Source organism: Bidens hawaiensis, unplaced genomic scaffold, assembly GCF_021521415.1.
Source record: "Bidens hawaiensis isolate Kalapana, Puna unplaced genomic scaffold, B.hawaiensis_p1.1 tig00053093_1, whole genome shotgun sequence".
NCBI lineage: Eukaryota > Viridiplantae > Streptophyta > Magnoliopsida > Asterales > Asteraceae > Bidens > Bidens hawaiensis.
In genome coordinates, this window is record NW_027499556.1 from 1 (window position 1) to 13,644 (window position 13,644).

A 13,644-nucleotide genomic window follows, 5' to 3' on the forward strand; every position below is an offset into this window, starting at 1 on the left:
CGTAAGTACAAACATTCTTTTTGTAGATTTATCATACTTCATGAATTTATTAACACTTATCTTCTTGTGCAGCGTGGATGTTGACGCATTCCAGGGTGAAGTGCCGAGTAGTATCTCTCCGCCGATGACGGTAGGCTTGGTCAGCCTACCTGAGGCGTCGACCCAGGCGCCTGCGCCTGGTCCCGCTGGTTCAGTTGCTCATTCTGAGCCGACTGTTCCAGCCGAGTTTACGCCACCCGACGGCCGCCGTGAGTGCGATTTTTACGTCGTCCTTCACCGAGCCGGCGGTTACGATTGCTGCGGATTATGCGGCAGCGACTGCGGCGGCTGCCACCATGCCCCCGCCACCGGCACCGACGGCGGCTCATCAGGTACGCATGGGAGTACTCGCCAATCCTTGCCACCTTCCCATCTGCCTGACCTTTTGGATGGGTTTCCTTTGGGTTCAGGTGATGGGTTCGGCGGCTATCGGCCGTTATAGACCCTACAGGTGCGTAGGGTTCCTTTGGCCCTTTTTCACTTTTATTTTTATCATCTTTCCTAACTGCTTTTTTGTTTTTTTGCAGTGTCGGATTCCAATGAAGTGTATGTTCCGCGATGAACATACGCCGAGGAACAACCCTTCGTACCCCTGTGGAGTGCGTGGACTGGGCTCGCCACGCTGCTCCTCATGGTGCGTTGGGGGAAGCCATGGCTAGCTACCAGGAGGGTAGGCTAACCAATGAGCTTCGGGTTCTCCAGGCCCGGATGCAGCCGCGCGTCGAGCTGCTTTGTCGTGAAAACGACAAGTTGAAAGCAGCTCGCGCCAAGGATGTATCTCAGGCGCGTGCTCTTCGGGAGGAGAACCACGATTGACCGCAGCTGCTGCGGAGAAGGAGAAGGCTTTCAAGGCCCTCGAGGTTGAAGTTCAAGCGCGACTCGAGGCCCGCTCCAAGGCTGCCCAAGCTGTTAACGAACAGCTTCGGCTGGCTAAGGAGACTGCGAGGAACGCGACTGAGAGGGCTACCAAGGCTGAAGCCGTTGCTGAGCCTTTACGCATGGAGAACGAGGAGCTCAAGGCCCAATTAGAGGCTCTCCAACGTGCTCATGATGCCTTGGCCATGGAAGATGCCAAGAAGCTCCAAGAGATCCTGGACCAGAGGGGCGTGCTTGACCACACAGAGCGGAAGCTTAAGGGCGTTGAAGAGGCTGCTGCAAAGGAAGTGCAACTTGCCAACCTCAATAAAAGCGAAGCCGAACGCGCCTGCACCCTAGCCCTGGTTGCCAAGGAATGGCTTCTTCGAGAAGCGTTGCCTCAGGTATTTTAGCTTTACGTCTTCACGCTTTCCTTTGTTCATAGAAAAGGTGTTTGACACTTGTATTTTCTTTGTAGGTTGTGCATCGTGTCTTCTCAGAGACATCCTACGACGATGCGATGAGCGCAGCCCTCAACGCTTCTCACGAGGATGGGGAACGGGCTGGCTTCCTGCTTGGTCTAGGGTTCGTTGAGAAAGGCTTCCCGCCTTCCAACTTCCCTTTGTACAATATTGACACTGAAGCCATATACGACCAAGCAGTAAACCAATATGCTGCCTTCCCGCATCCAGTGGTGGAGAAGGTGAACCAAGTAGCTGCTGCTGATGATGGGTTAGCTATCCTTAAAGCTTTCCTCGAACCGGCCCGTTCTGATGGAGCGGGTCCAAGTGGAGGCGGCCCTGAGGCTTGATCCCGAAGATCCCTTCCCATTGCTAGGATAGTCTTGTACAGATGTATTTATTTTTCTTTTCGTAGGCGGGTAGTTACCCGGCCATTCTTGTAATAATTCATTTGTGAAATATAAATTTTTTTGCGTATAAGATTGTTATTTCCTTCTTTGGGTTCCTTGCTTTATAAACTTATTACTTGCATACTTAGTTTAAATTAGCAATTTTCCAAGTGTTTAGAATAAGTTAACCTGCTGAACGTGGTTGATAATGGGTTAAAGTTTTGCTTCCTCTTTCGTGATTGTGCGGGTAGAACCGTCACTTGCACTTAGTAGGATGGCTAAACTTTAACCTTCATCTGACCTGCGTGTAGGTTTTCCTCATCTTTTGAGGATAAGTTTACCTTTGAACGTGGTTGATAATAGGTGTGAAGTTTTGCTTCCTCTTTCGTGATTGTGCGGGTGGAACCGTCACTTGCACTTAGTAGGATGGCAAAACTTTACCCTTATCTGACCCTGCGTGTAGGTTTTCCTCATCCTTTGAGGATAAGTTAACCTTTGAACGTGGTTGATAATAGGTGTGAAGTTTTGCTTCCTCTTTCGTGATTGTGCGGGTAGAACCGTCACTTGCACTTAGTAGGATGGCAAAACTTTACCCTTATCTGACCTGCGTGTAGGTTTTCCTCATCCTTTTTGAGAATTGTTTTGAACCGTTCGACGCGCGGTTGTCAATAGGTTAGTGTTCAGTTTCCTTTAATGGTTCATGCGGATAGACCGGCACTTTCATTTAATGGGATAATTGAACTCTTCCCCTTCAACTGACCTGCGTGAAGGTTTGCCACGTTATTGGGTTCGTGCGGGTAGGACCGCCTTCCCACGCAACGACTTCACGTAATGTGTGCCGTTACCAGTGTTGCATAGTTTAACCGTTCGACGCGCGGTTGTTGATAGGTTTTTTGTTCAGTTTCCTTTAATGATTCATGCGGATAGACCGGCACTTTCATTTAATGGGTTCTGAACTTTTTCCCCTTCAACTGACCTGCGTGAAGGTTTGTCACGTTATTGGGTTCGTGCGGATAGGACCGCCTTCCCATGCGCTGACTTCACGTAATTATGCGGTGAACTGGCATATTAGTGTTCAGAAAAGTATAAATGTAAAATCATCAGCTTCGATGTTTTTAAAGAGAATCATTTCCATTAGAAGTGGCTCTTGGCCTTTTCTTTACAAATTGGAATTGATTTACATGCAAATTGTGTAAATGAGCTCCCTTCCATGATGTTGGGATGGGAGTGCCATCGAGCCGATACGCACCTGGTTCGGGATCTCGTTCTTTACGCAGCATGTAGTCTCGATATTGAAGCTGGAATTTTGATTCTTGTTTTCCCCAGCTGGGGTTCTACACGCACCCGCCTGCTCAGCTTTTATTGCGCCACGAGGTGCGCGAGCGTCCCATCTCTGACAAATGCTTCAACCATGTCTTTTACGTCTGTGCATTCTTCAGTGTTGTGGCCTTTTGTCTTGTGAAAGTCACAGTATTTGCTCCGATCAGCATCGTGACGATGTCGGATTATTGGAGGCTTTGGCCACGGGAGCTCTTCAGTAGCGAATATCTCAGTGACGCTCTTGGTGAGTGGCGTCAATCTGGAGTTCCGGTGCGGATGTACATTATCCCTTCCGCCCAATCGATGTTGCAAGCCGGATGTGTCAAAGTTTACCCTTGACTGCCAAATGCCTAGCTTCCGCTTTTTATTTAATCGGGCGGTGAGGACGTTGTCTTCTCTCGTTTTCTGAGTGTAGAGGTTTGTGCTCTGGGGGAGATCTCTACCCAGTTGCTTCTCCGTTTCCGCATAGCGTTTTGCTGCTGTCATGATGGCATCCCATGTGGATGGCATGCCATCTTTACCCGTTAGGGTGCGGATGAGCTCTGGGTCGTGCGCGCCCTGGATGAAGGCAGCGCGAACAAGATCTTCGCTGATATTGCCCAAACTTAGCTTCTTTGAGTTGAAGCGAGTGATGAAGTTTGGCAGGGATTCATCTTCTTCTCGTATGCATTTGAGGATTGTCCATTGCTCCTCGGTATACTTCCGTTGCTGGCTGAAGTGTTGGCTAAACTTCCGCTGGAAGTCTGCCCAGTCGTAGATGTGGTTGACCGGTAGACGATCAAACCAAGCTCTAGCAGCCCCAACAAGCGTCATTTGGAACATGTAGCACCAGGTGGGTTCCGTCCAATTGCTGACGGTTGCCCCCGCTATGAACCTGTTCAAATGATCGTCTGGATTAGATATACCGTCATATGTGCCTATGTTAGGCATTTGTTTGGCACTCTTTGGGGCGATTGCTTCGGCAATGTCCCTTGCAAACTTGGACGTTCCTGCATTTGCAATGTTTGGTCTGAACGTTTTGGAGAAGTCTCGTGGACTTCCACCTGTGCTTTTTGGTTTGAAGGCTTGTCCAAAATGCCTTTTCGGTTGGGATTCCATTTCCTTACGCTTCCCTTTTGCCCTATGGCGAGGGTTCGCGTCGGAGTCGGATTCCTCCGAGTCATCCAAGTAATCTTCGAATTCGTCAGCCTGTTGGACGGAACGCAGGCGTTCGTCCAACTCAGCCTGGAATTCCTTTTGTCGTGCCTCCGCCCATGCCTTGACTTCATCGAGAGTTTGGCGGGGGAGTCTTCGTTTCTCAACCTGGGTATCAGTGGATCCCAGTAGGCGATCATTTACTGCACTTGCCCCAGCCTGTGTAACTGGGGTAGTGTTCGTAAAATTTACTTCACTTGCCCCGGCTTGGGTAACCGGGGTAGTGTTTGTAAAAACTGTGTTACCGGTGTTCACCCCAGTAGCTGGGGTTGTGGTTACCGGCATTTCTCTAACCATCTTTTGTAGAAAGTTTGAAAAAACTGGAGATAAAGTTCTAGCTTTATGCACGGATGGCGCCAATGAAGAAACACTAACCGGACCCCGGACAGATTACCTGTAACCTGGGGGTTGGAGAGATGTTTCCCACGAGGGGTTAGACCCTTGGAAGATGGTTCTTCTGATAACCTGCAAAACAGACACCGTGAGCTCGTCACTGAGAAGGGGGGGTTCCTCCTTGTGACCACCCTCCGGCGTGAGAATCAGACTAGATTGCTCTTTAAATATAAAAGTATATTAAGAGATTGCTAGAGCAGATATCAGGTATCATATGATGATAATGTAGTAAGATAAGATATGATGAGATGGTCATACCATTTGTGGTATTTATAGCCGAAGGTAGGTTTCCAAAAAGGTATGGCCGGCTGCAACAGTGTTCCTGTTCCACCAACAGTTGCCTACGCACGTGCCCTGCTGGTAGTTGGTGGGTAGGTAGCGGCTGATAGTGACCAGGCCTGCTGTATACTATTCCTGTTCCACCAACTGACGGCTACGCACGTGGTAGGGCAGTAGTTGGTGAGTAGGCAGCGGCTAATAGTGACATACAGTGCAGGAGCATGCTGCTCGCCATACTGTTGTCAATAAGCTGTCGTATCTTTAGTCAGATCTTTTTCCCATACCTCGTCAGGTACAGTACAGAAGATCTTCCTGTATCGTACGGACTGGCTTATTTGGGCGGGAGTATTCCCCCTCCCGCCCTTGTGCGGGATAGTTCCCGGCTTCGCTCATTCATTCAGGTGACAGAGTGATTGAGAGCTAAGTGCCTTGTGCGTGTAGCCCTGCTGCGCGGGTGGCCTTCCCTGATGGCTTGTATCCGAGGCTGCGGGGACAGGCGGAGTCCTTCACCATCGGGAGGCATTTCCTGCGGGACCAGCTTGCGTACTGCGCGTAAGGACGTCACGTCTCTGAGCATGGTTGGTCCTGCGGATCCAGTTGGTTTCTGCGCAGACGTCCCTCTTCAAGGTGAGTCTTGCGGGTCCAACTAGGCTCTGCTGGGACCTACCTCTTCAATAACCTTTTGTTTTTGGATGAACTTCTCCCCCTAATGCTACTTGGAAAAAGTGTTGGAAAACCAAATTTGATTTAGAACTCCTAATTATGAGTTGTGTTACTGAAACTTGAACACGGAATCGAACGTTTACGTCGCCGTGGATAGTACATAAAATATATGGTTATGGGTTGGTTGAATATAACAAAAACTAATAATTCCTATGAGAAATTAAATATTGTTATGAAGTTTATATAGAAAATTTGAAATCGGGAGGAGGCAAAGAGCTGTGGTGATGGAATGAAGCTTTTTTTTATTAAACTACAAAACTCAAACTCTTCAACTTATTATTATACTATTGTGGAAAAACTCAAGTATTTATAAACCTCGATCACACTTTGACTAGAAGTAGAAAACTAATAAAAGATAAACATACTTTTAAATAAACAAAACTTAAATAATAATATATTTGAATTTGATCTCCTCCTTATCCTTTCCTTGAGATCGACCTAGCCATCCCTCGGTTTTATCTTAACGAATCAGGATTATAATTATCAAAAAGTTGCTCTACCACAAGAATCGGAACCCCATGACGTAACACATGTAGCATAAAACCCTTGTGTGGCTTGAATTCGAGTTGAAGACCTCTCAAAGAAAGCCTAGTCTTATCTTCATTGTCATAACCAACTAGGGTGGCACGATTATTTAAGACTTATTATTTATCTATAAGACTAAACATATTCTTTTTTATTTGTAAAATTAGTATTTAAACTATTCTACACAATATGGTTAGAAACAAAGTTATAATAATTTTAAACTGTTTATTAGAGATTTCAAATTACGCTATCAGAAACAAATTTTTATCAATGAAAAAAATATATCCACGGATGAATCTGTCAAAATTTTGAAACACGTCCGTAATTCGGTGGTAACCTACAAATTTCTGATGAGGCCGTATAAAAGAAAACAAGAAACTATAATATTGTCCATCAGTAAGACTAATCACTGATGAATTTAAATAGGTGATTTGAAAGAGATGCTGAGTGTTATTGATGAATGTGAACCTTCATTTAATCAAACTTGAAAAATCAACAACAAAAGGAGATGATTTGTGTCCGAGAGAGCGAAAACTAAGATCTCTATCTTGTTTTCTTCGTGTGTTCGTGTTCATAGGAGACCAAAAATAGAAATGGTTATTCGTTAGAGAATACGACCATAGGTGAGAAGTGCTTTTGTTGAAGGAGATGCCCGATATTGAGTTTCTTTGTTTTTCTTTATTAATTAAAAAATTGTGAAAATAATGTGTCAAAGAGAGATCTCTCACCCTTCTATAGAAACTAACAAAATTAAATCTATAATATATATAAACGAATACATAAAAATCCTACGTGTCGTGATGTGGTCGCTCCCACTTTTTTTGGAGTCACCAGATTTGCTTAATTTTGAAATGGAGGCTTCACATGCATTTGACCCGAATTTATGGGTATGGGTCTTACCAAACCCAGATATTTTTTAAACGGGTTATAACATCTCATTAAATTAAAAATTATTCTCACCAAATTATTGATGTAAAAATCCTATAAAATAGGATATAATAAAAATTAATATCTTATTTATTTTAAAAAAGATATATATATATATATATATATATTATTTAAATTAAAAAACTAATTTGATAGTAAAAAAAATAAACGGGTCTTGGGTCTCATCAAACCATAAGTGTATTATTAACTTTTATAAATATTATTTATAATTAAAAAACCAATTTTATAGTAAAAAAAATAAACGAGTCTTTGGTCTCATCAAAACCATATAGCTTTTAAACCGGGTTATAACATCTCATTTATTTGTGAAACAATTTATCATCAAACCATAAGTATATTATTAATTTTCATACAATAAAAAAAATATAAATTCAAAAAATAAATAAATATTAGAACAAACAATATAAAACAACCCCGTAATACGGGGGATAAAAACTAGTATGGATATATATAAAGAGTTAAAAATAAATTTGAGTATGAATGTTAGAGTTGTCACAGCTGATGTAAACAAGGTATTATTCTATACCTACATTACATTAAATCTGATGTGAGGTACATTATGCCATAACATTTTTTTGTGCGCTTTTTATTGTTATTTATTACTTTTCTATGTAGGTAGATAAAATAGAAGATGACCTGATAACTTGATAAGGTATAGAATTTTTTTTGTTTGAAGTTTGCATAATTTGGTTACATTATGAAACCCTTGTTTAATCTTTCATTATTAATACATTAACAAAGAACTCTTAACACAAATAAATTCAGAGCCATACACGCCTACACGGTCTGTTCCGCATGTTAAAAGTTCCATATATTAAAAGGAAAAATAAAAACAGAGTGAACCATTAAAGGATACAAATGTGTTTTTGCTAGCAAAATGGCGACGTCCTTCAAAAACGGAGAAGGAAAATTATGGTGGAAGGTAATTTGGGCGTTTCACCACTCTTTGCATTCGTGGTCGGCTATCCCAGCCAAGTTATCTAGCCCGTCTCTGTGGAGTCGAATTGTTAAAACTGATTCGGTTGTGAGAAATAGTGGTGTAGAGTTGACTAGTTGTTGCCGACATGCCGTGAGGAATGGTCGAAACACATGGTTCTGGCTTGATTGTTGGGCTGGTCCGGTGCCGCTAGGAGTCAGATTTCCAAAGCTTTTCTTCCTTGAAAGGTCAATGGGGTGTTTCATTGCTGGTAGACTTTATATGTTACAGGGGTGGATTTGTGGTGCTTGGGATTGGAAAAGAGAGCTGGTGGGTTTAGAGGAAATAAATGGACCACGGGGGCTGCTCTAAATTTGCGAGGGGGTCAATTTAGAACCGTGGGAGGACGTGGTTTTATGGTCACTTAAGTCATCCAACGCATTCTTGGTAGAAGTGTGAAAGATCGTATGTTGCAGAGTTCATGTTTGTCCCCAGATTACATATTTGAGTGGAACCAGCTTGTTCCGAAGAACGTTGGTTTTGTTGCTTGGAGAGCGGTTTTAGGCCGACTTCCTGCGTTTGATGCGTTGATTAAAAGGAACATTCCGGTGAGATCTGTTTATTGCCCAATTTGCGGTGAGGTGGAAGAGTCGATTGAACACGTGTTTGTTTCGTACTGTCTAGCTCAAACGATATGGAGTGTGATTGCTCGATGGTGTAAGTTGACCTTTTACTTTTTTAGCTATCAAGATGTTTTGGAGCTATATAAGTTCTCCGCGCTCCTAAAGGAGAAAGCATTGATAGTCCAAGCGATTTGTTTGATTGCGACTTGGTGCTTATGGAAAAAAAGGAACACGTTAGTACATTCATATACATCTTGCGGCCCTAGTGGAGGAGATAAGGTGTTGGGTTTTCTTTGGGTAAAGAATAGGGGGAAAAAACGGGCTCTATGGGAGAAGTGTAAATTCCAATTGTAATGGGTGTTGTAGTTTAGGGTCGGGTTGTTTGTTTTTTTGGTGGTTGTTCTCCCTTGTCGTTTTGTTTTGTTTTGGACTTTGGTGATTGTACCGGTGTGCCTAACGACTTGCTAGCTTTTAATGGAAGGTTTTTTTTGTTGGTCATTCAAAATATTTTTTAACAAAAAATTGGATTAATGACGGAATGACGGATCACTAACCTACCCGATCACCTTCGTTCCACATTTAAGAGGAAACTCATCATAGGTGAGAAAACCCCACGGTCCAACCTGAAACCACCATTTTTTTTTTGTCACACGTGAGACCTGAACCCAAGACCTCTCCTTTTCAAATTGATGTATTTAGGTATCTCACCTTAAAATCTAGATTATCGTCAATTAACATACCAACTAATGTTTTTAATGCCACCTCATATATTTGTTATTTATCCATACATCATATCTTATGTTACCATCATACATATAACACGTCTGTTTTAACCATCTTTCATAAACTATAAAACATAGCCTAATGAAATTTTAGAGTACCAAAGTCATCCTTTTTTTTTAATCATCAATAAAACCCGATCACTCAGGTACACATTCTGATAAAAGACCGCTTATGTATGTGATCGCTTTTAGTGTTGTGACCTAACCCACCACCAATTCTAGAGAAAATCTATCGCAAGAATTCCAATTATCGTAAAACATTTTATCACACATGACATTTTATCACGCTTAGACCGACAACCTTCATAAAAATATCACCGGTTAACTTTTGGTACCAAAGTCTTCCTTAAATGTAGATATTTGACATGTCACATTTAAGTTGTGTGTTAATTATTAGTTTTCTGATATGAAGCTGCAGAATGTCATCAGTCATGTTCCTTGAGAATTCAATAATAATAGAAAGCAGACAAAACCAGACAACTCACTTTCTCCCTAGTCCACTCCTCAAACGATGTGCATCCTACCTAAACCCCACCACCACCACCACCGTCTCCTACCACTCATTCTCTTCCTCACCGCCACACTCTCAGCCGCCGCTGATCCAAACCCACAAAAAAAAACTCTCCCATCCGACGCCGTCGCCCTTCTCAGATTCAAGCTAAAAGCTGACACTCAAAACACACTGCTCTACAACCTCAACCACCGGCTCGACTACTGCCAATGGCAAGGCGTCAAGTGCGTCCAAGGCCGAGTCGTTCGCTTCGTCCTCCAGAGCCACGGCTTGACAGGCATCTTCGCCGACAACACATTGGCTCGGCTCGACAAGCTACGTGTCCTCAGCCTCCGAAACAACTCACTCACCGGCTCCATGCCTGACCTCTCTACTCTCACCAACCTCAAAACCTTATTCCTTGACCACAACACCTTCTCCGGCTCATTCCCGTTATCACTGCCTTCACTTCACCAGCTCCAGTCACTTGATCTAGCTCGCAATAACCTCTCCGGTTCACTCCCGGTTCAACTCAACTCTCTATCCCGGCTCACTTTCCTACACCTGGAATGGAACCGGTTCACCGGCTCAATTCCACCGCTTAACCTAACCGTTCTCAAAGCGTTCAACGTCTCCGGTAATAACCTCACCGGTGCAATTCCGGTAACGCCTGCGCTTACGCGATTCGATAACTCGTCGTATTTACTAAACCCTGGCCTCTGCGGGAAGATACTTAACAAAATATGCGACACGAAGTCTCCGTTCTTTGACGCTCCGTCAGGCGGTACGGCTCCGGCACCGGTAATGCAAAACGCAGAGTCGCAAGGTTTAACTGTTTCATCACAGGCGACAAACAGGCATAAGCGAGTAGGCGTAATCCTAGGGTTTGTGATAGGAGTCCTAATCATTATAGCTTTTCTACTGTCGATTTCCACTATTCTGAATAAACGAAGCTATCAACGTAGAACCAAATCAGTTGCGTTCAGTTCAGATGCGGAAAACGAACCAGAAATCGAATACGATACCGTAAACAGGAACAATACAGCTAGTGCAGTGAGAATTATTAACAAGGAAGTTGAAATTAAAGAGCAGAAACTGCAATTACCTCGTGAGAGAACCGGTAATCTGATATTCTGCGACGGCGAGACGGAGATGTACGGACTGGAACAGCTGATGTCAGCATCGGCGGAGTTGTTAGGTAGAGGAACGATCGGAACGACGTACAAAGCGGTGATGGAGAATCAAAAGACTGTGACGGTGAAGAGGCTTGACGCCGGGAAGACGGCGATAACGTCTGGTGAAGGTTTTGAGAAGCATTTGGAGGTTGTTGGAAGGCTTAGACATCCGAATTTGGTTCCGGTGAGGGCTTATTTTCAGGCGAAACAAGAGAGGCTTGTGATTTATGATTATCAAGCTAATGGCAGTTTGTTTAACCTGATCTATGGTGAGTCCACTGTTAATCTTGTTACTGTTTGTGTGAGTTGAGTTCACTCGCTGAGTTTGACTCGGTCAGTTAGAGCATGTGAACTTTATTGGAAAAGTGGAGGTATGGGTAACGTGCTTTCCCACTGGAACAAAGTGTGTTGAGTAGTAAGCATTAAGTTATCGTGATTATAGGGGTGTGGTGAGGTGAGGTGAGGTGGCTAGCTTTGGTTCGGTATGGGTTTTAGATTTTAGATTTTCATAAACAATCGGTGTGATTACAAACGATTTAGTTAACTTAGGAATTTGATATATTATTTTATAAAGCTAAAAATTATAAAAGCTGGTTTTTCAAAAATCGGTTATTTATTGTTATAACTAAAATATGAAAATTGTTTTATTTTAGTTAATTCGGTTTATAACAATAACTAAAAAATAAATATCAGGTATCCAAAAATAGATAACCTAACCCATCAGGAACTCAACGTGTTTTATTATTCAGAATATGCCCATCCCTAATCGTGAGGACACAACTTATCTAGTGTCGGGTTTGGATAAACGGTTGGGATATTAAATGTAAAAAAAAAGTAAAACAAGTCAAGTATTTACTACAACTTAATCTTATTCGTCCATTTTATATATTATATGACATTAACAGGAACAAGATCAACAAGGGCAAAACCACTACACTGGACATCCTGTTTAAAAATAGCCGAAGATATAGCACTAGGCCTTGCTTACATCCATCAATCCTCTAGACTTATTCACAGCAACCTTAAATCCTCCAACGTCCTACTCGGTCCCGACTTTGAAGCCTGTCTAACCGACTACTGCCTGTTGGTCTTCGCGGACCCCACTTGTATAGACGAGTCCATTTCCACAGGTTACAAAGCCCCAGAGTTAAGAACATCCTTCAACCGAGCTACAACCAAGTCTGATGTTTATGCATTTGGAGTCCTCTTGTTAGAGCTTGTATCGGGTAGGCCCCCGTCCCAGCATCCACACCTGGTCCCCGAGGATATGGTTGAATGGGTGAGTGCAATGAGGGAGAATGATGACATGGCAAATAATAATAGGCTCGGGATGCTTGTTGAAGTTGCTGCGGTTTGTAGCATGACATCACCCGAACAAAGGCCCGTGATGAGACAAGTGTTGAAGATGTTACAAGAGATTAAGGAGACTGCGTGTATGACCACTGATATAGATTATATGTATAATGGATATTCATAAGTCAGTCATAACGGATAAAGCACAAGAAGAAGCTAGAAGGAAATGGTTATATTATTGTAGACTGTGGTTATAATTTTGGATATGCAACCACAGAACAATAGCGACAAGTCACGTTTTTGTATGATATGCTGCTGGTCAAGAGGGGAGGATGCTGGCTATTCGTGAAGATTAAGTATTAATATTTGAAGTAAGATCCCAACAATTTCTGTTATATAATCCACACTTATCTTTAATCTTACGTTTTAATTAGTCACAACTTGCCTTTAAATTCGTATTTGTCCACATCGAGGTAACTTGTGGCGGCATGCTTGTAAACAAACCGAATGAAAAACGAACACGTCATGTTCATGTTCGTTCGTTTAACTTTAAAAGACACACGATTGAACACGAACAATTAGACATACATGGTTTTCTTGTTCGTTTTAATGTTTGTTTATGTTTATTCGTTAGTATTATAAACAAACGACCACAAACATAAACGAACACAAACGATCAAGCATAATAGATGAACACGCATAATTGAGTAAACACCAATTAAAAGTAAACATGAACATAAATCTGTTAGGGCTAAAAGAGTAAAAAGAATAAAACTAAAAACTAGACTAACTTGTAATGGGTGATATTTTTTTCTCATAAAACTAAACTGTAATAGGTCTAAAAAATTTAAATGAATATATTAACAAACAAACTTAATTACATGTAAATTAACAAGCATAACTGACGTAAACGAACAAACACAAAAGAAAGTAAATGAACGAACATAAGCGAAAGTAATGGAATGGATGTTCATGTACATAAACAGAATGATTCACTGAACATTCGGTTCATTTACTAGCGTATGTGGCGTTTCGAAGAGAGTTTCATGTTCCTAGACAAATGATATATACATTGTTCAATTCCTGTTTCGTGGGGATTGAACTAAATAATACAAAATTCTGCTAACCTTCACCAAATGAAGATAACTACTATTTACAGTGATGTTCTACTAAAAACTTTCAGTTTTCTTTTTGATCCTAACTCTGAAGCAATGTGTCCCTCTTTGAATTTATAATATG

At 42.3% G+C, this 13,644-nt stretch overlaps 2 protein-coding genes across 2 annotated transcripts; both read left to right on the forward strand.

Annotated features, from left to right (window-relative positions):
- The first annotated feature begins 8,003 nt into the window (after positions 1 to 8,003).
- LOC143599935 (uncharacterized) lies at positions 8,004 to 9,019 on the forward strand. The gene is made up of 2 exons (XM_077077762.1): positions 8,004 to 8,372; positions 8,519 to 9,019. Exons 1-2 carry the CDS (start codon positions 8,004 to 8,006, stop codon positions 9,017 to 9,019), a joined length of 870 nt encoding a protein of 289 aa, XP_076933877.1.
- Positions 9,020 to 9,887: 868 nt separating this feature from the next.
- On the forward strand, positions 9,888 to 13,304 carry LOC143599934 (putative inactive receptor kinase At5g67200). The gene is made up of 2 exons (XM_077077761.1): positions 9,888 to 11,381; positions 12,018 to 13,304. The coding sequence occupies exons 1-2, from the start codon at positions 9,959 to 9,961 to the stop codon at positions 12,587 to 12,589; spliced, it is 1,995 nt and encodes a 664-aa protein (XP_076933876.1). The 5' UTR covers positions 9,888 to 9,958; the 3' UTR covers positions 12,590 to 13,304.
- The last annotated feature ends 340 nt before the right edge of the window (positions 13,305 to 13,644 follow it).

Excerpts from the sequence above, each read along its gene's own strand:
- LOC143599934 (XM_077077761.1), top strand. The coding sequence starts at position 9,959 with ATGTGCATCCTACCTAAACCCCACCACCACCACCACCGTCTCCTACCA. Across the intron at positions 11,382-12,017 it reads TTTGTTTAACCTGATCTATG|GAACAAGATCAACAAGGGCA; the intron begins GTGAGTCCACTG and ends TGACATTAACAG.
- LOC143599935 (XM_077077762.1), top strand. The coding sequence starts at position 8,004 with ATGGCGACGTCCTTCAAAAACGGAGAAGGAAAATTATGGTGGAAGGTA. Across the intron at positions 8,373-8,518 it reads GGGATTGGAAAAGAGAGCTG|AGTTCATGTTTGTCCCCAGA; the intron begins GTGGGTTTAGAG and ends CGTATGTTGCAG.